This window comes from Heterodontus francisci, chromosome 27 (assembly GCF_036365525.1).
Source record: "Heterodontus francisci isolate sHetFra1 chromosome 27, sHetFra1.hap1, whole genome shotgun sequence".
NCBI lineage: Eukaryota > Metazoa > Chordata > Chondrichthyes > Heterodontiformes > Heterodontidae > Heterodontus > Heterodontus francisci.
In genome coordinates this window covers 5620810-5644733 of record NC_090397.1, presented here as the reverse complement: position 1 = coordinate 5644733, position 23924 = coordinate 5620810, and the positions used below count along the sequence as shown (strand labels likewise).

The 23924-nt window shown below is 45.8% G+C and overlaps 1 protein-coding gene across 1 annotated transcript in view; it reads left to right on the top strand.

Annotated features, from left to right (window-relative positions):
• LOC137384869 (dynein axonemal heavy chain 3-like) overlaps nt 1–20345 on the top strand; it is a 613990-nt gene extending 593645 nt beyond the window's left edge. Inside the window, exons 69-71 of the mRNA XM_068059481.1 lie at nt 5340–5450; nt 13717–13777; nt 19589–20345. Of these exons, the coding sequence (XP_067915582.1) occupies nt 5340–5450; nt 13717–13777; nt 19589–19734 (318 nt within the window). The 3' untranslated portion in view covers nt 19735–20345. The remainder of the gene's footprint in view (nt 1–5339; nt 5451–13716; nt 13778–19588) is intronic.
• The last annotated feature ends 3579 nt before the right edge of the window (nt 20346–23924 follow it).

Below are 23924 nucleotides of genomic sequence, written 5' to 3'. Positions count from 1 at the left end.
TTAGATTTTATAACCTCATCATCCCTTCCTACCTTTACCCTCTTCCAGCCCTACAACCCCCATGAGATCTCTGTTCTCTTCCAATTTTGGATTCGCATGCATCCCTAATTTTAATTGCCCCACCATTGGTGGCCATGCCTTGAACTGCCTGGGCCCAAAGTTCTGGAATTCCCTCCCTAAACCCCCCACTTCTCCACCTCACTCTCCTCAATGACATTCCCGAAACATATGTTTTTTACAAAGGTTCTGATCATCTGCCCAGATATCTCCTCATATCAGCTCATCTGCTTCAGTTTCAATTTTGCTTGATCCTGCTGTGTGAAGCAACCTAGGACATTTTACTACGTTAAAGGCACTATATAAATGCAAGTTGTTATTGTTGTTGTAACCTGTCAGTTTCACCACTCAAGCTCTCCAGGTTTCTCCATTCCGGGTGTACAGGTTACTCCATTCCGGGTCTACAGGATTCTCCATTCCGGGTGTACGGGTTTCTCCATTCCGGGTGTACAGGTTACTCCATTCCGGGTGTACAGGATTCTCCATTCCAGGTGTACAGGATTTTCCATTCCAGGTGTACAGGTTTCTCCATTCCGGGTGTACAGGTTTCTCCATTCCAGGTGTACAGGTTTCTCCATTCCGGGTGTACAGGTTTCTCCATTCCGGTACACAGGATTCTCCATTCCGGGTACGCAGGATTCTCCATTCTGGGTGTACAGGTTTCTCCATTCCGGGTACACAGGATTCTCCATTCCGGGTGTACAGGTTTCTCCATTCCGGGTGTACAGGTTTCTCTGGTTCGGATGTACAGGTTTCTGCTCCAGGTGTACAGGCGGGCGGAGGGCCCGTCACCCAGTGATCTTCCTGGGGACGGCCTTCCGACTTAGAGGCCAATTGAGGCCCTTAAGTGGCCTATTAACAGCTAAATAAGGGACTCTTCCCACCGCTTCTGGGATTTTACCAGCAGCCGGGGAGGATGCTTTGTAAAATGAGGCACCCTCCCTGCCGACCTTTGGGGGGAGGCGTCCCTCCTTCATGGGCAATTTGTGACCCCTGAAGGACCACCACCAGGTACAACTTTACCCCCAACCCCCCTCACCAGGCCTTCCGGACTGGCCCTGGCGACCCCATCTCACCTTCCTCTGGTCCGGGTGCCAACGCTGAGCTGGGTCCTAGGCCTATGCAATACCGGCAGTGGCCACTGCTCCTGGTTGAGCTGCCGCCTTCTGATTGGCTGGCAGGTCTTGGAAGTGGGATCAACGTCCCTTTAAACCCTCCTAAAACTTTGACACAAAAAGAGCGGAGGCTGGCTCCGGTGGTGTGGAGAGTGGGGGGGGGGGGGCGGGCAGTGTGAGGAGGAAAGGCTGAGGCGAGGAACCCCCCCGCCTTTTCGGCCCAGCACTGGGAACCCTGCCTGCAGCAGAAAATGCAGCCCCATGAAAGCATTTTACAGCCAAAGCAGTGCTTTTTGAAGTCTAGTCACTGTTATAATGCAGTTAATTTTCACACAGTAAGGTCCCACAAACAGCAATGAGATATATGACCAAAAATCAGTTTTTAGGTATTAATTCAAAATAACTATTGGCCAGGACACTGCTCCTCTTCAGGATAGTGCCATGGGATTGATTACATCATCTACGATGGTAGACAAGGCCTCAGTTTAACATCTCATCTGAAAGACAGTGGTGAAGGGCAAGATTCAATGACCCCAAAAACAAGCACAGGAAACACAACGTGTGATTAACCTGTGTCCGTTGCTTCCAATGCACCCAGCAAAAAGACTTGATGCTGCTGGCTCATTTAAATGAGAGCACAGTGCAGACCAGCACTAAACGTACTGTTGAGTAGCTGCACTCCTCAGCAGGGAGCCCAAGTTCATGCAACGTTAGCACCACTTGAAACTAGTCTGCACTGTTTAAAGTCAGCCTGCACCTCTCAAAGGTAAGGTGCATTCTGGCTGGACCAGGTGCTGGACGTGGCACTGGAAGAGAGTCTGACCTGGAAGAAGAATGACTAATGGAACAACAGGGGAGTGAGCATGCTCTAAGGTTCTCAAATACTGCACTGGAGGCATTGTTGCAGGAGCTGGGGAGGAGGAGAAATGCCCTCTATCCAGAGGGGGTCAGGAGGCCCTCCACATGAACATTGCAAAGGCAGCAAGAGCAGATAGCAGTCAATGCCAGCAGCCTAGCTCCAAGGACCTGGTTGCAGTGCCGAAAGAGTTCAATGACCTCTCACAAGTGGTCCAGGTCAGTGAATGTCATATCCAACCAACTGTCCCACGAGCCTCACACTGCTCAATGCACTATATCCCCATCACTCTCACACCAGCAATCTCCCACCAATCACGCCTCAGTTAGCACTGCAGCAAACCTCACACCCACATCTCACAGCTTGCACAACTGGCAGCTATTTAACTATGACAGCCGTTCTAGCCAAACACATTGCAACACACTCACTGACACACTTCCCTCTCTCCTGCACAAGAAGGTGACTCACAACCTGAGGCAGCAGCACCCAACCAGCGAGGGACAGCCCCAGCTGTTTGTCCTCATCCCCCGGAGGAGACACTGCTCTCTATCATTGGAGCAGCTATGACAGAGGCCATAGCCAGAGGCAGGGCAGAAACCACCAAAGACGACGGTATACTCATACCTAATCCTCATTCTAACATTCCACTTCCCACTCATCCTACACTCGCTTCTGATTTACTAGCTGCCGATGGTGTAAGCATGCACGTCTCCCCACTCACCCCTCATCACAACCCTACCCTTGTGCCTTTTTCCTTTCAGATACCCAAGAACTGCACCCGGGCCAGGTGGTGGTAGAAAGACAGTGATGATGATGAAACACCATCACTCGCTCTCACACTCACAGCCACCAAAACAGATACTGACAATGTACCTACTATAGAGGTAGTTTGGAGATGGGAATTGCATGTGATAAGAAACTGCACACAAGTGGCCTGCAGTCAAGGCCAGAGTCCAGAAGCCGAACTGCCCACGAGCTCTACCATAGAGTACGCAGATTTATTTATTTATTTTTTATTCATTCATGGGATGTGGGTGTCACTGGCTATGCCAGCATTTATTGCCCATCCCTAATTGCCCTTGAGAAGGTGGTGGTGAGCCGCCTTCTTGAACCGCTGCCGTCCATGTGATGTCGGTACACCCACAGTGCTCTTAGGAAGGGAGTTCCAGGATTTTGACCCAGCAACAGTGAAGGAACGGTGATATAGTTCCAAGTCAGGATGGTGTGTAACTTGGAGGGGAACTTGCAGGTGGTGGTGTTTCCATGCATTTGCTGCCCTTGTCCTTCAGTTGGTAGAAGTGGCGGGTTTGGAAGGTGCTGTCTAAGGAGCCTTGGTGCGTTGCTGCAGTGCATCTTGTAGATGGTACACACAGCTGCCACTGGTGCAAATTCTGGGAAGTGGCCTCCAAATTGGCTGTCTCCGGACTCGCTAACCTATTAAGGACATTGGGCACCAGCATCAGGAGCCCATCCAATCAGTGGGCCCACAAACAGGCCCAGAACTGGTAGGGCCATCAGAGAGGAGGGAAAACCCCTCTACAGGAGTAGTGACGGACACGGTTGCAGCCTTTCCTTCCACACTGAATCATGATAAGTGCTCTAGTGAGTACTGCAAGGCTCCTCCAGAGTGCTCTAGACAGTGGAAGCGTTGTTTAAGCACCCCAAAAGTGTGCTTGATAACATTCATGTGGCAGCATAACTTTTCTTATGTGCATGCTTCCTACATGTGTGTGGGTCGTGCACTGGAGTGATGAGCCATGTCATCAGCGGATAGCCCTTGTCACCCAGTAGCCACTGTCTGCTTTATCATGGTGGTTCAAATGCAGATGGTACAACAGATTGTCATAGAATGAAGGCTTCATGATTGCTGCCAGGATACCAGGTATGGACCTGCATGATGGTCTGAGTATGATCACACAACAGCAGACATTGAGGGAGCGGAAGCCCCTCCAGTTGTGGTATGTTTCAGAATTGACATGTGGTGCCTGCAAAGTGCCGTGTGTGCAGACAATGGCACCCTGCACCACGGGGATGTCTGCAATCCCTGCAAAATTGCATGCTTGCTCTGCTCTGGCAAAAGAGAATGAAATGTATTCAGCTCTCTTTGCATACAGATCCTCAGTGACCTCCCTTAGGCAATAATGGACAGTGAACTGGGAGATGTTGTAAATAACACCTCCTCCAACCTGGAAGGAGCTTTACATATAAACGTTCACCACCACGGTCACCTTCACAACCACTGGCAATTCCATCCTCACCTTATTCTGAGGCTGCAATTCAGGCAGATTTCAATGAGCACTTCCTTGATGAAGTGGAGACGTCTGATGCACTGTTTATCACTGAGGTTGGTAGGAGAATTACTCCCTAAAGACTCTGGGTGGATATGGCCTCCTGCTGAGAGCCTTTCTCTCCTCCTGCTTCCTCTTTCAGCAGCTGTGTTACTTCTGCTTATTCTCCCTGTCATGTTGCAGGCCAAGTCAGATGGTAACTGGAGCACCCATGAAGGAGAGTAAGTGATCTGAGTAGAACCCTTGAAATCAGGACCAAGGCCTTCAACGTGTGCCACACCACTCCCTGTAGACAGTGACTTTAAATAATGTACAAACCACCAGAAATTCAGCAACAGCGAGAAGAAATCAATCAGCAGAAAGTAGTTGATGATTTCTTTAAATAGCACTGACTGGGGGAAGGGGGAGAGGTCCTTCTTGCTGCTGATTGCATGTTTCACTGTATGCGGTTAATGGAGGGCAGCAGCTGGAGTGTTGAGCTCCAAAATTGCAGTGCTGGTGTCAAATCAGCATTACACACTGTACTTCATCACAATCCACTGATACTTCCAGCACACGCTCCCTGTAACTCCGCTAATGCCCTATCCAAGATGTTGTCAGTGCCGCTTAAACCAGAAGTGTGCATGAGTGCCATGGACACCATTTTGGAACCAATATGGCACCCATAGCACCAGAAGTATGGGTGCTACACAACCGAATTTTGCGGCCAGCATCGCTATCAGGGCAGCATACCCTGAGTATTATACTGTGAGTATCAGCTCCACTCTCTGCTATGGGACTTGAATCTACAACCTTCTGACTCAGAGGCAAGAATGCTACCCAATGAGCTGACATTCGCAATGCTGATTGGTTGACAATTAAAGTTGCAATTCTTCAATATTCTACTCCAGTTCATGCATGTCTGTATTTGGTGCTAGAACTTAAAGCCAGACCTATATTTAAACATGGAATGCTTATATGCATTATCTAAAAAAATGTCTCGTGATAGATTGTGATTATATATCATTTTATTTTTAACTTTAGGTAGATGGAGTTTATATTAATGGTCTTTACATGGAAGGAGCAAAATGGGATCGGAAGAAGCACATGATTGGAGAATCCCTTCCCAAAGTTCTCTATGACAAACTACCAATTGTATCCTGCCCTGATTGTGAAACATTTACAAATGTGGTTCAAACAAAGTTCAGTTAAGACAAGCTAATAGAATCATTGAGTCAAAGATATACCAATTTCTTTTTTCATTCATGGAATATGGCCATCATTGGCAAAACCAGTATTTATTATCCATCTCTAATTGCCCTTGAGAAGGCAGTGAGCTACACCACTGCAGTCCCTGGGTTGAAGGTGCTCCCACGGTACTGGTAGGTAGGGAGTTCCAGAACTTTGACCCAGTGATGGAGGAACTGTGATAGATTTCCCAATCACTATGGTGTTGACTTGGAGGAGAACGGCAGGTAGTGGTGTCTCCAAGCACCTGCTGCCCTTGCCTTTCCAGGTAGTGGAGGCTGCTGATTTGGGAGGTGCTGTTGAAGAAGTCTTCGGTTGTGCAAATATCTGAGAGCCAAACACTAGTTAGAACCAGTTGCCGGTCCATATGAGACACCTTAACACAATCCAGCAATTTAAAGGCTGCTACTGATCCAGGGATCCCCAAATTGGATTTCATCAATAGGAACACAGGAGCAGGAGTAGGCTATTCAGCCCATCGAGCCTGCCCCGCTATTCAATATGATTATGGGTGATCATCCACTTCAATGCCCTTTTCCCACACTATCCTCATATCCCCTTTATGTCATTTGTATCTAGAAATCTGTCAATCTCTGCTTCAAACATACTCAATGACTGAGCTTCCACAGCCCTCTGGGTTAGAGAATTCCAAAGATTCACAACCCTCTGAGTGAAGAAATTTCTCCTCATCTCAATCTTTTATACAATCAGTTAAAGTCCATGATATATTCTTCCATGGAATGAGTGACTATTTTCTGAAATCTGTCAAATTCTGACCATGCCTCATAAGCATTTAACAGATCATCTTTCTTGTACATTTCATTCAAGAACACCAGTAGAAGTTCCAAACCTTCATCACTAAACAACTGACAGGCATCCGGCTCACAAAATATTTTTCTTCTGATTTTACTTGTTGTAAAAAACGACAACGCCAAGGCTATACCTTGTTTCCTCCTTGGTAGAGTTAGGAACCCATGTCCACGTATCCACTTTGTTCTTCACCGGTCAAATGGTTCGGACTCAGAGAACATAGAATGTAATCATACCCCGACAATTTACACTTGCCTGCTGCCATTTTCCACAATGGCCACAAGGATTTTAGTTTGCTATCTGAAAAATATTTCTTAGTTTCCAACATTGACCTTTAGGCAACCATTCTCTACTGTCATGTTATACTCCAGAAAGCCAGGTTGTGAAGGGTAGATTTGGAGCTAATCTTTACACACTTTAATAAGCATTTATTTACAGAGACACACATTACAAACATACACGTCCTAACCCATCAACCACAGTTTCAGTCTATTCCTATTTATAAGACCAGAAGTGAACTGCCGGCTAACGTCCATCACCGGCAGACATTTAATATACAATTAACAAGGAGATAACACTATCACCGCATAAAGCCCGGTCTCTGCCCTGCTGTTGTGGTCACTGCATTTGTGTGGCTGGTCCATTTGAGTTTCTAGTCATTGGTGACCCCCAGGATATTCATGTGGGTGATTCAGCAACGATATTGCCATTGAATGTCAAGGGAGATGGTCATTGTCTGGCACTCCGACAAATGCTGCCTTGATGTCAAAGCTTGTCACTCTCGCCATAGCTCTGAAATTTAGCTTTTTTATCCATGTTTGGATCAAGGTTGCAATGACGTCTGGAGCCAAATGATCCTGGTGGAATCCAAACTGAGTATCCCTGTACTTTTGGAGATGCAGTCATCCAGGGAAGTGGAGAGTATTCCATCACACTCCTGACTTGTGCCTTGTAGATGGTGAACAGGCTTTGGGGAGTCAGGAGCTGAGTTATTCACCACAGAATATCCAGCCTCTGAACCATAGAATCATAAAATGGTTACAGCTCAGAAGGAGGCTATTCGGCCTGTGGTCCATGCAAGAATAACTCACCTAGTTCAGTTTTCCCTATAACCCTGCAAATTTTTTCTCTTTAGAGAATTATCCAGTTCTCTTTTGAAGGCCTCGATTGAACCTGCCTTCACCACATTCTCAGGCAGTACATTTCAGATCCTAACCACTCGACTAATGAAAAGGTTTTTCCTCATGTCACCATTGCTTCTTTTGCCAATTATCCTAAATCTGTGCCTTCTGGTTCGCCCTATTTACTCTGTCCAGACCCCTCATGATTTTGAACACCTCTATCAAATCTCCTCTCAACCTCTCTTCTCCAAGGAGAACAACCACAGCTTCTCCAATCTATCCACAAAATGGGCGGCACAGTGGCGCAATGGTTAGCACCACAGCCTCACAGCTCCAGCGACCCGGGTTCAGTTCTGAGTACTGCCTGTGCGGAGTTTGCAAGTTCTCCCTGTGTCTGCGTGGGTTTCCACCGGGTGCTCTGGTTTCCTCCCACAGCCAAAGACTTGCAGGTTGATAGGTAAATTGGCCATTGTAAATTGCCCCTAGTGTAGGTAGGTAGGTGGTAGGAGAATGGTGGAAATGTAGTAGAGAATATGGGGTTAATGTAGCATTAGTATAAATGGGTGGTTGTTGGTCGGCACAGACTCGGTGGGCCGAAGGGCCTGTTTCAGTGCTGTATCTCTAAATAAAAAATAAATAAAACTGAGGTTCTTCATTCCTGGAACCATTCTCGTGAATCTTTTCTCACCCTCTCTAATGCCTTCACATCCTTCCAAAGGTGTGTGGCGCCCAGGACTGAACACAACTCTCCAACTGTGGCCAAACCAGTGTTTTATACAGGTTAATCATAATTTCCTTGATTTTGTATTCTATGCCCTTATTTGTAAAGCCCCAGGATCCCAAATGCTTTATTAGCCACTCTCTCAGCCTGCATTGCCACCTTCAGTGATTTGTGCATATATATCCCCAGGTCCCTCTGCTCCTGCACACCCTTTAGAATTGTACCCTTTACTTTATATTGCCTCTCCTCATTCTTCCTACCAAAATGAATCACTTCACACTTTTCTGCATGAAATTACATCTGCTACTTGTCCACTCATTCCACCAGCCTGTACATGACCTTTTGAAATTTAACACTGTCCTCCTCACAGTTCACAATACTTGCAGTTGTTGTGTCATCCGCAAATTTTGAAATTGTGTCCTATACACTCAAGTCTAGGTTGTTAATACATTTCAAGAGTGGTGGGTGCGTGGAATGCGCTGCCAGCAGTGGTAGTAGAAGCAGATACATTAGGGACATTTAAGCGACTCTTGGATAGGTACATGGATGATAGTAGAATGAAGGGTAGGTAGTTAGTTTTATCTTAGAGTAGGTTAAAGGTTCGGCACAACATCATGGGCCGAAGGGCCTGTACTGTGCTGTACTGTTCTATGTTCTATGTTCTAAAAGCAGGGGTCCTAACACCGAGCCCTGGGGAACCCCACTCCAAAAACAACCATTTATCACTATTCTCTGTTTCCTGTCATTCAGCCAATCTCGTATCCACGCTGTTACTGTCCCTTTTATTCCATGAGCTCTAAATTTGCTAACAAGCCTGTTGTGTGGCACTTTATCAAATGCCTTTTAGAAGTCCATGGGTTGAATTATGCACTGCCCCAGCAGGTTGGATGGTAGCATGGGGGTGGCATAAAATTGAGCAGGAGGCTCCGGAAGGCCTTCCCGCCCCACTCCCGCCTCCGGCCAATTTTACGGTGGTCGGGCGGTGGGGACAACGGCCCGCCCACCCAAGGCCAATCAAGGCCCTTAAGTGGCCAGTTAACAGCCACTTAAGGGTCCTCGCCCATCTCCACGGGTATTTTACTCATGGCAAGCAGGCATGCTGGGGACGTGAAAGGCCACTCAGTGATAGCTGCCAGCCTTTCCGCGCGCCGGGGGGTGCCATGGCAGTCAGGCACAGGGTGCCGATTGAGGGCCGGCTCCGCCTCCCAATCCACCCCTGGCACCCAATACACACCCCCCTTCCCCCACAAATGACCACCCTAGTCTCACCAGGGCACGACCGATTCCCCCTGGTGAGGCATGCCCAACTTACCTTCACTCCTGGCTCCATGTCGTTGGCTGGGCTGCAGTCCCAGCAGTGTCCACCGTTTCCGGTGGCGCTTCTGGGACTAAGAGCTGCCAACCCGCTGATTGGTGGGACCTCCTCCTTCAAGCGGGTGGAAGTTCCGCCTCGAGACAATTAAAGCCCGGGGACCCGTAAACTATGGGACGAATCCCCGGGCTGGGTGGAAGCTGTCCGCCTAAGGTAAAATCCAGCCCATGTATACCACATTAACCGCATTACCCTCATCAAAAATCTCAAGCAAGTTAGTTAAATGCAATTTTCCCATAACAAATCCATGCTCTGACCCACTTTTGTAGACACAGTATTTACGGTCAAGTTAAGTTTCTGGTCAATGGTAACCCCCAGAATGTTGATGGTGGAGGATTCAGCATTGGTAATACCACTGAATTTCAAGAGGAGGTGGTTAGAATCTCTCTTGTTGGTGATTGCCTGGCACTTGTGTGTTGCAAATGTCACTTGTCATTTAGCAGCCCAAGCCTGAATGTTGTCCAGCTCTTGTTGCATGTGGTCACAGACTGCTTCATTAGCTGAGGAGTGACAAACAAAACTGAACACTGTGCAATCACCAGCCAACTCCCCACTTCTGACCTTATGTTAGACAGAAAGTCATTGATGAAGCAGCTGAAGCCGGTTGGGCTGGGGACACTACCCAGAGGAAATCCTGCAGTGACGTCCTGGGACTGAGATGATTGGCCTTCCACAACCATCTTCCTTTGTGCTAGGTATGACTCCAACCATTTCAATTTTACTAAGACTGGGGCTCCATGACGTCACATTCAGTCAAATGCTGCCTTGATGTCAAGGGCAGTCGCTCTCACCTCACTCTGCAATTTATGTTTATGCCAAGGCTGTAATGAAGTCTGGATCCAACTGGCCCTGCTGGAAGGCAAACTGAGAATTAGTGAGCAGGTTATTGCTGTGTGAGATACACTTGATAGCACTGTCGATGACACCTTCCATCACTTTGCTGATGATCGAGAGTAGACTGATGGGGCAGCAATTGACCAGATTGGATCTGTCCGGTTTTTTGTGGACAATACATATCTGGGAAATTTTTCACTTTTCTGGGTAGATGCCAGTGTTTTAGCTGTACTGAAACCATTAGTTCTGGAGAACAAGTCTTCAACACTATAGCTGAGATGTTGTCAGGGCCCATAGCCTTTGCTGTATCCAGTGTGCTCAGCCATTTTTTGATACTACATGGAGTGAATCCGATTAGCTGAAGACTGGCATCTGTGATGCTGGAGACCTCAGGAAAAGGATGGATCATCCACTCAGCACTTCTGGCTGAAGATGGTTACAAATGCTTTAACTTTGGATTTTGCACTCACGGGCTGGGCTCCTCCATCATTGAAGATGGGGATATTCATGGAGCCAGCTCCCCCATTAGTTGTTTAATTGTCCACCACCATCCATGACTGGATTTGGCAGGACTGCAGAGCTTTAATCTGATCCCTCCATTGTGGGCTAACTTAGCTCTGTCTATAGTCTGCTGTTTCTGCTCTTTAGCATGCATGTTGTAGCTTCGCCAGGTTAGCATCTCATTTTTAGATATGCCTGGTGCTGAGCCAGCTCTCCTACATGCCTCACCCTGAACCAGGGTTGGATTGATGGTAATGGTAGAGTGAGGGAGATGCCAGGCCATGGGTTTACAGATTGTGGTGGAATACAATTCTGCTGCTTTTGTGCTTCAGGAAGGTCAGTTATGAGCTGCTGGATCTGTTCAAAACCTGATGATATCCTACTTGTGAGAGAAAGCATCCATCATACTTAAGTGACGATGTTACGAGGTGAACTATTTATGTTTAAGTTTATTGCTTACATTTTTGGAAACAAACCATTGTAACATGCTACGTCTCTCATTTATTAAGGGGAGGGATGTAGTGTTCTGAAAATTGCATTGTGCATTTTGCTCACTTGAAACTTTAATATACACACAGAGGGGCTGGAAAGTGAAAAGTAAAAAAAAGAAGAATCCATTGTTTTCAACAGCATGCAGTCTCAGATACTAAACCCGGCTGAATCTTACTTCAGCCCCGAGAACACCACAGTGAGGACAAGGTCAAGTAGGTTTTTTTTCCTTGGATTAATTGTCTCACCACCTGCCGCAGGCCCAGTCTGGCACCTACATCACATTCTAACAGTCACATATTGAGCAGAGTGGGTGAGTGTGTTCTCACTGTAATAACATTGAAATGGCAGCTGTGTCACTATCAGTTAAGATCAGGTTACAGATTCCACTAACACATTACTATTACTGAATGCTGCACCAGCCACTTCCCACCATTTACTTCATCCTTTTCTGTAAGTCTCACTTAATGTTGACATTGCATCATTTACTTTAACTCTCCTCACAGCACTTCATCAGTCAGTTGGTAAACACATGTCACTTTGAGAAGCCTGCCAGAATGAATTTGTATAAATATGACAAATCAGTGCATTTGTATCATTACTTTTATTAACTGTGTCAGTTCTGAAGAAGGCTGAAGAATTATTAAGCACCATCTCTGAACTATGATAATCTTCACCTTTTTGAAGAGTATTGATATATTTGTAAGATGTTTGATGGCAAGTTTCCAGTTTTCTGCAATCCTGTCAATGATACAATGTTCTCTGGGTCCATAAATTTCCAAAACAGTATTTAATCTCATTGGCCAGACGTGTGTGTCTTATTCTGTGTCTATATCTACAGTTTGTAATGTGACAACTTGCTCGACTTGGCTACGCGAGAGATTGATTGAAGATGTCATTGGGGTTGAATCTCACCCCTTCAGCCAGTGTTAACGGGACAGGAACAGCCTCAGAATGGGGTCTGTGTCCTTGCCACCCCAATAATCCCACTCACATTTTGAAAGGGACCAGGTGTCCAAAGCAGCTGCCTGTTTCAGGCGACAAGTTATGTTAAGCTTGAATTGAAACTTGGTTAGACCACACTTAGAGTATGGTGCACAGTTCTAGTCTCCATTTTATAAAAAGGATATGGAGGCACTGGAGAAGGTGCAAAGATGATTCATAAGGCTGACACGAGAACTGAGAGGTTATACCTATCAGGAAAGATTGAACAGGCTGGGGCTCTTTTCTCCAGAAGGAGGAGTTTGAGGGGTGACCTGATAGAGGTTTTTAAGATTATGAAGAGGATGGAGAGGGTTGGTGTAGAGAAGATCTTTCCACTTGTGGAAAGTCCAAAATAAGAGATCATCAATATAAGATAATCATGAATAAATCCAAAAGGAATTCAAGAGAAACATTATTTCCTAGAGAGTGCTACCACAGGAGTAACTGAGGCAAATATCACAGATGGATTTGAAGGGAAGCTAGATAAATACATGAAGGAGAAAGGAATTGAAGATTATACTGATAGGGTTAGATGAAGAGGAGTGGGAGGAAGCTCGTGTGGAGCATAAACACCCGCATGGATTAATTGGTCTGAATGGCCTGTTTCTGTTCTATCGACCTGATGAAATTCAATAGGCCCCGTTTTAATATGGATATCAGCTCCTGTGATATAAGTAGCCACTCCAATCTGTTCCACAGACAATGGAACCAAAGATGCCTCGCCAAAGTTGAGTAGTCAATTATATTTGTGGACTCTAGGGAAGCAGGGGAGATCCTCTAGGGCCCACAGAAATAACCTGGGCCACTGCTGCCACAGGACTCAGACCATCCACATTCGCAATCCCTCCCTCCCCTCCCCCACTGCAATTTACCTTGTTGGTGATCACCTCAACCAATCCGGAATCCAGCAAGATGCACCAGGAGTGCTTGGTTGGCTACCCCACAGCTCACCTGCCAAATTCAAACGAGGCAGGGACCTCAAAATCATGGGGAAGGACAAGGCCAGCCTGCTTCACTGATTGGTCATCCAAAGTCAAGATAGACCCCACTGTCTGAAAGGGAATGATGAGAGTTTATCAGGTGAGATTAGTCAGGTAAATGTTTCAGATTTCCAAGCTGGTGCTATGGAATTGGGATCAGCAGAGGACCGTGAGCAAGCTGGCCCAGACATTCTGGGCAGAGATAGGTGTGGGATGGGTCGATGATGGTCACTAGAAGTGAAGATATCAAATGTGATGTTACGATTACACAGTGTGACTGACTATGGGTTGTGAGCATCTCCCAAATGAAATTTTTTCTTTCCTTTCTTTGTTGGTACTCACCCTTAACCAATTCAATCAGATTTGGCTCAAACCAGGTGAAAAATCATCTTTTAAGGAAGAATCTGTTTATGGATGTCCAGGTAGAAAGTTGTTTCTATATATTAAATACTGTCGTTATATTCTTACTTCTAGTCCAACATTCTCACTGTAACAATCTGTTTATTTACGATAACCACTTGCTTTAATATGGAGAGGCTTTAGCATTGAAAATTGGTCAGACACTTCACAGAGGCATAGCCCATAAAATGAATGCTGACCCAAAGAAGGCAATGATAGGAGGGGGATCAAAGGCCTAGGCAAAGAGGTGGATTTTAAGAGTAGCAAGGGGGATGGGGAGACGGAGGGGATGAGCGAGTGCAGAGTGTGGGGCCCACGCTGGCTGAAGACACAACCCCGAAGGGAGGTGCACAAAAGGCCTGAATCAGAGAAAGCAGTGAGTTCAGGGGGAGCTGTTGGACTGTGTTCACTATGGAAAAGGACGATGTAGGTGTCGAGATCAGGGAGGGGGATTATGATATACTTGAACAAATTAGCATTGAAAGGGAGGAAGTATTAGCTGTTTTAGCAGACTTAAAAGTGGATAAATCCCCAGGCCCAGATGAGACATATCCCAGGCTGTTATGTGAGGCAAGGGAGGAGATTGCAGGGGCTCTGACACAAATTTTCAAATCCTCTCTGGACACGGGAGAGGTACCAGAGGACTGGAGGACAGCGAATGTGGTATCATTATTCAAGAAGGGTAGCAGGGACAAACCAGGTAATTACAGGTCGGTGAGTCTAACATCAGTGGTAGGGAAACTATTGGAAATAATTCTGAGGGACAGGATGAATCTCCACTTGGAGAAGCAGGAATTAATCAGGGATAGTCAGCATGGCTTTGTTAGGGGGAGATCATGCCTAACAAACATGATTGAATTTTTCAAGCAGGTGACTAGATGTGTAGATGAGGGTAAGGCAGTTGATGTAGTCTATCTGGACTTCAGTAAGGCTTCTGATAAGGTCCTGCATGGGAGATTGGTTAAGAAGATAAGAGCCCATGGGATCCAGGGTAATTTGGCAAATTGGATCCAAAATTGGCTTAGTGGCAGGACGCAGAGGGTGATGGTCGAGGGTTGTTAATGCAATTGGAAGCCTGTGATCAGTGGTGTACCGTAGGGATCAGTGCTGGGATTCTTGCTGTTTGTAGAGTACATGAATGATTTAGACGTGAATATAGGAGGTATGCTCAGTAAGTTCACAGATGACACGAAAATTGGTGGTGTTGTAAATCGTGAGGAGGAAAGCCTTAGTTTACAGGACGATATAAATGGGCTGGTAAGATGGGCGGAACAGTGGCAAATGGAATTTAATCCTGAGAAGTGTGAGGTGATTCATTTTGGGAGGACTAACAAGGCAAGAGAATATACAATGGATGGTAGGACCCTAGGAAGTACAGAGGGTCAGAGGGACCTTGGTGTACTTATCCATAGATCACTGAAGGCAGCAGCACAGGTAGATAAGGTGGTTCGGAAGGCATATGGGATACTTGCTTTTATTAGCCGAGACATAGAATATATGAGCAGGGAGGTTATGATGGAGCTGTATAAAATGTTAGTTAGGTCACAGCTGGAGTACTGTGTACAGTTCTGGTCGCCACACTATAGGAAGGATGTGATTGCACTGGAGAGAAGCAGAGGAGATTCACTAGAAAGTTGCCTGGGCCAAAGCATTTCAGCTATGAAGAGAGACTGGATAGGCTGGGGTTGTTTTCCATAGAGCAGAGAAGGCTGAGGGGGGACCTGATTAAGGCATACAAAATTATGAGGGGCATTGAAGGGATAGATAGGAAGACATTTTTTCCCTTAGTGGATGGATCAATGACCAGGGGGGCATAGATTTAAGGTAAGGGACAGGAGGTTTAGAGGGGAGTTGAAGAAAACATTTTTCACCCAGAGGGTAGTTGGAATCTGGAACACACTGCCTGAAGGGGTGGTAGAGGCAGGAACCCTCACAACATTTAAGAAGTATTTAGATGAGTACTTGAAATACAAGGCTACGGGCCAAGGGCTGGAAAATAGGATTAGAATAGATGGGTGCTTGATGGCAGGCACAGACACGATGTGCTGAAGGGCCTGTTTCTGTGCTGTATAACTCTATGACTCCATGACTATATCGAGGATGTGACCAAGATCAGGAGGGATGGAGGGTTTTAATCACAAGGATGTGAATTTTAAATTTGAGGCATTGGTGGACTGGGAGTCAATGTAGGTCAGAGAGCAGAGGGCTGATGGACGAACAGGACTTGGTGTGAGGTAATGAGCAGCAGAGTTTTGAATGAGCTAATGTTTAGAGAGGGGGGAAGATGAAAGGCCAGTCAGGAGTACATTGGAATAGATGAGTCAAGAGATAACAAAGTTATGGAGAAAGGTTACAGCAGCAAATGAGCTGAGCCAGGATTGGAGACAGGCAACATTGTGGAGCTGGAAGGAAGCAGACTGAGTGATGGTGAGGATGTGGAATCAGAGGCTCAGCTCCTGGTCAAATAGGACAGTGAGGTTGAAAACAGTCTGGTACACTCTGAGACAGTGACCGAGGAAGGGGAAGGAATCAGAGGTGCACAGAGTTTGTGTTGAGGCCTGACAAGATAGCTTCAGATCATTGAAGGGCAGATGAGCAAAGCTCCACTCATTTCAGCTTTTATGAATGTCAGGTGACCCTGTGATTCAGTTGTTATATTGCGTGGTGATTATCTGTACAACATAACCAGAGAAATACAGGAGTTTACAATACAGGAGCTGGCCATTCTGCCCAACATGTCTGTACTGGCTCTACGCTATAGCAATTCCAAATCAATCCCAGTGCCTCACTCTGTCCCAAGAGCCCTGTATCAATCCCAAATTAATCTCACTGCCCGAGTCTCTCGCCAAAGCCGTGTATCAATTCCAAACATTACCCACTGTCCTGCTCTCTTCCCATAGTCCCGTATCAATCCCAAATTAATTTTATTGTCCCTCTCTCCCCTTAGCCCTGTATCAATCCCAAACTAATCCCACTGCCCCACTCTCTCCCCATAGTCCTGTATCAATCCCAAACTAATCCCACTGCCCCACTTTCTCCCCATAGTCCTGCATCAATCCCAAACTAATCCCACTGCCCCACTCTCTCCCCATAGTCCTGTATCAATCCCAAACTAATCCCACTGCCCCACTCTCTCCCCATAGTCCTGTATCAATCCCAAACTAATCCCACTGCCCCACTCTCTCCCCATAGCCCTGTATCAATCCCAAACTAATCCCACTGTCCCACTCTCTCCTATAGCCCCATATCAATCCCAAACTATTCCACTGCCCCACTTTCTCCCCATAACCCTATATGAATACCAAGCTAATCCCATTTCCCCACTCTCTCCTATAGCCCTATATCAATACCAAACTAATCCCACTGCCCCACTCTCTCCTATAGCCCTATATGAATACCAAACTAATCCCACTGCCCCACTCTCTCCTATAGCCCCCTATCAATACCAAGCTAATCCCACTGCCCCACTCTCTCCTATAGCCCCCTATCAATACCAAGCTAATCCCACTGCCCCACTCTCTCCTATAGCCCCCTATCAATACCAAGTTAATCCCACTGCCCCACTCTCTCCTGTAGCCCCCTATCAATACCAAGCTAATCCCACTGCCCCACTCTCTCCTGTAGCCCCCTATCAATACCAAGCTAATCCCACTGCCCCACTCTCTCCTATAGCCCCCAATCAATACCAAGCTAATCCCACTGCCCCACTCTCTCCTATAGCCCCCTATCAATACCAAGCTAATCCCATTGCCCCACTGTCTCCTACAGCCCTGTATCAATACCAAGCTAATCCCACTGCCCCACTCTCTCCTATAGCCCCCTATCAATACCAAGCTAATCCCATTGCCCCACTCTCTCCTATAGCCCTCTATCAATACCATGCTAATCCCACTGCCCCACTCTCTCCTATAGCCCTCTATCAATACCAAGCTAATCCCATTGCCCCACTCTCTCCTATAGCCCCCTATCAATACCAAGCTAATCCCATTGCCCCACTCTCTCCTGTAGCCCTCTATCAATACCAAGCTAATCCCACTGCCCCACTCTCTCCTATAGCCCTCTATCAATACCAAGCTAATCCCATTGCCCCACTCTCTCCTATAGCCCCCTATCAATACCAAGCTAATCCCATTGCCCCACTTTCTCCCCATAGCCCTGTATCAATACCAAGCTAATCCCACCGCCCCACTCTCTCCTATAGCCCCCTATCAATACCAAGCTAATCCCACTGCCCCACTCTCTCCTATAGCCCCCTATCAATACCAAGCTAATCCCATTGTCCCACTCTCTCCTATCGCCCCCTATCAATACCAAGCTAATCCCACTGCCCCACTCTCTCCTATAGCCCCGTATCAATACCAAGCTAATCCCATTTCCCCACTCTCTCCTATAGCCCTATATCAATACCAAACTAATCCCACTGCCCCACTCTCTCCTATAGCCCTATATGAATACCAAACTAATCCCACTGCCCCACTCTCTCCTATAGCCCCCTATCAATACCAAGCTAATCTCACTGCCCCACTCTCTCCTATAGCCCCCTATCAGTACCAAGCTAATCCCACTGCCCCACTCTCTCCTATAGCCCCCTATCAATACCAAGCTAATCCCACTGCCCCACTCTCTCCTGTAGCCCCCTATCAATACCAAGCTAATCCCACTGCCCCACTCTCTCCTGTAGCCCCCTATCAATACCAAGCTAATCCCACTGCCCCACTCTCTCCTATAGCCCCCAATCAATACCAAGCTAATCCCACTGCCCCACTCTCTCCTATAGCCCCCTATCAATACCAAGCTAATCCCATTGCCCCACTGTCTCCTACAGCCCTGTATCAATACCAAGCTAATCCCACTGCCCCACTCTCTCCTATAGCCCCCTATCAATACCAAGCTAATCCCATTGCCCCACTCTCTCCTATAGCCCTCTATCAATACCATGCTAATCCCACTGCCCCACTCTCTCCTATAGCCCTCTATCAATACCAAGCTAATCCCATTGCCCCACTCTCTCCTATAGCCCCCTATCAATACCAAGCTAATCCCATTGCCCCACTCTCTCCTGTAGCCCTCTATCAATACCAAGCTAATCCCACTGCCCCACTCTCTCCTATAGCCCTCTATCAATACCAAGCTAATCCCATTGCCCCACTCTCTCCTATAGCCCCCTATCAATACCAAGCTAATCCCATTGCCCCACTCTCTCCTGTAGCCCTCTATCAATACCAAGCTAATCCCATTGCCCCACTCTCTCCTATAGCCCCCTATCAATACCAAGCTAATCCCATTGCCCCACTCTCTCCTATAGCCCTCTATCAATACCAAGCTAATCCCATTGCCGCACTCTCTCCTATAGCCCCCTATCAATACCAAGCTAATCCCATTGCCCCACTCTCTCCTATAGCCCTCTATCAATACCAAGCTAATCCCACTGCCCCACTCTCTCCTATAGCCCTCTATCAATCCCAAGCTAATCCCACTGCCCCACTCTCTCCTATAGCCCCCTATCAATACCAAGCTAATCCCATTGCCCCACTCTCTCCTATAGCCCCCTATCAATACCAAGCTAATCCCACTGTACCACTCTTTCCCAGAGCCTTGTTTGAAATATTTATCCACTTTTCCCTTAATATATGCAATTTAAATTGATGACACCCCAACATTGAATACGCAAACAGAGCAAATTGTCTTTCCGTATTTAATTTATGAAAACTCTTGATAATTGTCAGTATAATTATGAAATAAATATCGATAAAGATTGTTCCTGCTGCATCAGTGTCATGGTTCAAGCCGTGAGACACATTCACCGATTTTGTTTCCCAATCTTTGTTCAACAGTTTACAAGACGAGTGTTCGGAGAGGGATTCTCTCCACCACCGGTCATTCCACCAACTATGTCCTCACAATTGAGTTACCATCAGACCAGCCTCAGAATCACTGGGTCAACAGGGGAGTAGCCTGCTTGTGTCAGCTTGATTACTGATTACTGTGCAGATTCAGCTAAACTTCTACAACAAAGCACACGGCCATTTACTCTGTGTGGATACAAAGGAGAACTCCCTCCTACTGTGGGTGCAGGACTCTACATGCTACTAGCAGGTTTAGAACAATGATTTGTCTACTAGAACCGTGTGTGTTTTTATAAAGAGATTGATGTAATTTTCAGTATATATATTGCTCATTTCTATTCCAGTGTGAAGGAGCAGCTTGAAATGGACCAATTGGAATCTCCATGCTTTCTAAATGAGTTTGTTATGTTTCTATGTCTGAATGCGATCCAGCCATACATTCACAAACTTGTGTGAGTACACAAGTCTCCACAGTTACACAATCCAACAGTGGGTTGTGTCAGCCCCAAGAGATATCCCTGAACACTGTAACAATGATGATGATGGGAGAGCATTCATGCTGCTGGACTCACCAATGTTCTCTCCATTCTCATCAATGGGAAATGTGATTGAATGGAATCAGTCTAACTTGTGTAACATTTCAGCTGACTGTGTGACATAACTGATGCTCAGAGAGAAGTTGCATTGTTTCATACATTGCAAACAATTTAATATGTCAGTAAATCTACAGTTACATACTTTCTAGTCCTGTCTTTATTCTGCTTTATAACATTAATTCTGGATATACACACATAAGAACATTAAAACAGGAGGAGGCCATTCAGCCCTTCAAACCATTTCCATCATTCAATCAGCTCACGGCTGATTTGTATCTTAATTCCAACCGTCTTAGATTCGTCACCCGTAATACCCTCGGCAGACAAAAATCTATCGGTCTCAGGTTTAAAACTGTGTATTGATGTGCAAGATATGGGCATGGTTCTTAATGAATACTTTACATCTGTTTTCACAAAAGGGAGGGACAAAGCAGACATTGTAGTTAAAGAGGAGGAGTGTGAGATATTGGATGGGAAAAATAGAGCTTGAGAGAAAATATTAAAGGTGTTTAGCATCCACAAAAGTGGATAAATCCTGAGGCCCCCGATGTAATGTATCCCAGGCTAAGGAAAGCAGTGTTGGAGCATTATTTTACAATCCTCTCTGCCTCTAGGTGTGATGCTGGAAGACTGGAGGACTGCTAATATTCCACCATTGTTTAAAAAGAGAGGAAGGGTTAGCCCGAGTAATTACAAGCAAGTCAGCCTAACCTCGGTGGTGGGCAAATTATTCGAAAAAGTTCCTGGGGACAGTATAAATCATCATTTAGAGAGGCACAGATTAATCAAAGACAGCCAGCATGGATTTGTTAAGGGAAGGTTGTGTCTGGCTAACTTGATTGAATTTTTTTGAGGAGATAACAAGGAGGGTTGGTGTGGTCTACACAGATTTTAGCAAGGCTTTTAACAAGGCCCCACATGGCAGACTGTTCAAAAAATTAAAAACTCCTGAAATCCAAGGGCAAAGTAACAAGTTGGATCTAAAATTGACGCAGTGACAGGAAGCAAAGGATTATGGTTGTTAGGTGTTTTTGTGACTGGAAGGCTGTTTCCAGTGGGATTCCTCAGGGCTCAGTACTGGGTGCCTTGTTGTCTGTGGTATATATCAATGATTCAGACTTAAATGTAGGGGGCATGATTAAGAAGTTTGCTAGTGATATGAAAACTGACTGTGGCTGAAAGTGAGGAAGAAAACTGTCGGACTTCAGAAAGATATCAATGGACTGGTCAGGTGGGCAGAAAAGTGGTAAATGGAATTCAAGTGTGAGGTAATGCAATTGAAGAGGCCAAACAAGGCAAGGTAATACACAATAAATGGTAGGATACTGAGAAGTATAGAGGAACAGAGGGAGCTTGGAGTCCATGTCCACAGATCCCTGAAGGTAACAGGACAGGCAGATAAGGTGGTCAGGAATGCATACAGGATACTTTCCTTTATTGGCTGAGGCCTAGCGTGTAAGAGCAGGGACGTTCCACTAGAACTGTATAAAACACTAGTTAGACAGCAGCTAGAGTACTGTGTACAGTTCTGGTCACTGCATTACAGGAAGGATGTGATTGCTCTAGAGAGGGTACAGAGGAGATTTGTGAGGCTGTTGCCAGGAATGGAGAATTTCATAGGAACATAGGACGTAGGAGCAGGAGTAGGCTATTCAACCCTTCAAGCCTGCTCTGCCATTCAATAAGGTCATGGCTGATCTGGTTGCAGTCTCAACTCCACTTTCCTGTCTGCTTCCCATAACCCAGCTCCCTTGTCTATCAAAAATCTATCATTGGAATAATTTCCAATACTTTGTGGTTATCAATAAATACTGATATTGTCCCCCAAACACAAGTCCCGATCAGATCATTGCATACCTCTAAGCATATAGCACTTTTTTTGTCCAGAATAGGCCCCACCCCGCCTCTTACTACCCGCTTCCTATTTACATGCCACTAGAATATGTTTGGGGTCCCTTTTATGTTAACTGCCATTCTATTCTCATATTCTGTCTTTTCCAGTCTTATCTTTCTCTTTCACTTCCCCTCTCAACTTGTTCTATTTGTCTTGGTTCTCGCTTAAAGAATTCACCTGGCATGCATCATACACCCTCTTTTTTCGTTTCATCATAGTCTCTATCTCCCTTATCAACCACGGAGACCTAGCTTTGGATCCCCTGCCTTTCGCTCTAGTTGGAATGTACCCAGCTTGTACCTGAAACATCTCCTCCTTAAAGATCGCCCATTGCTCTGTTGCAGTTTTCCTGCCAGACCTTGGTTCCACTTTACCCTGACTGGATCCCCTCTCATCCCATTGAAATTAGCCATCTTCCTAGTTAGAAGTTCTGGTTTAGATTGTTCCTTGCTCTTCTCCATTACTAATCTAAACCTTATGATGCGATGATCACTCTTACTCAAGAGTCCCCCCACAGACACTTGGTCCACTTGGCCCACCTCGCTCCCCAGCACCAGATCCAGCAATACCTCCTTCCGAGTTGGACCGAGAACATACTAATCAAGGAAGTTCTCCTGAACACATTTCAGAAATTCCTCCTCTCCTTACCCTTCACTCTAATTACCCAAATATCAATTTGAATAATGTTAAGCCCCCGGTATTACAACGCTCGTTCTTGCACTGCAGATTTGCTCTTCTATCTCTCACTATTTGAAGGCATATTGAATGCCTCCAGTAGTGAGATCATACCTTTCTGCTTCTCAACTCTAAACAAATGGATTCTGACCTTGCCACCTCAATAACATCCTTTCTTTCTAACACTACAATGCCTTCCTTAATCAGAACTTCCACCCCACCTCCTTTTATCCTTCCTTATCTTTTCTGAACATATATTACCCTTGAATATTAAGCGCCCAGTCCTCACCATTTTAAACTATGTTTCCATTATTGCCACTACATCATATCCCCACATGGCTATTTGTGCTTGTAGCTCAGCAACCTTATTCACCACACTTTGTGCATTTACACACGTGCATTCTAAACCTGTCCTTGCATTCCGCATAGTTCTCTACTCTGCTTCTATCTACTATGGTACTACTTTCTTCTCTAGCACTATCTAACACTCTCACTCCTTTATCCACCTTATTCCTCTTTCCAATTTCTATATGCTGGTGCCCCCTCCCCCACCCCACGCTGCTAATTTCATTTAAACCCTCCCCACCCACACTAGTGAACTTCCTCACGAGGACAGTGGTCCCAGTCTTGTTGTGGTGCAACCCGTCTATGCCAGGAGTGGAGTTTTAGTATATGATTAACCAGATGCTACCAATAATCAATAATAAATGATATCGCACAGGGAAAAGGACCAATATTGGTTGAGAGGCATCACTTCCAACTGCATTTAAATTTCACGTACAAGCCCAAATAGGTATAATTTGCTGGAATAAGAAGCATAGTCACAATAGTTGGTACCATACCTTGATATCTCAAGTGTTGATTTAACTTGGTCTCAACACTTATCCTGCCAAAGCTTATTGTGTCACATTTATGATCTGACCCAATAATTTGAACGATGGTTCTTGCTGTTAGGTAGTGAGGGTAAACAGCACATCAAGTATTTGAGCACTGTATCCTGTAAGGTTGTCCACCATCACCTACCCTATTCACTTTCATCAGTGATGTATTGAATGTTTCATAGGATGCATAAGTGTCTAACTTGAGTATTTGCAAAAGAATTGTAGCACTTTTTATAGAAGACAATGTGTTGTTGCTGTGGTATGATTGCCTTAAGAGT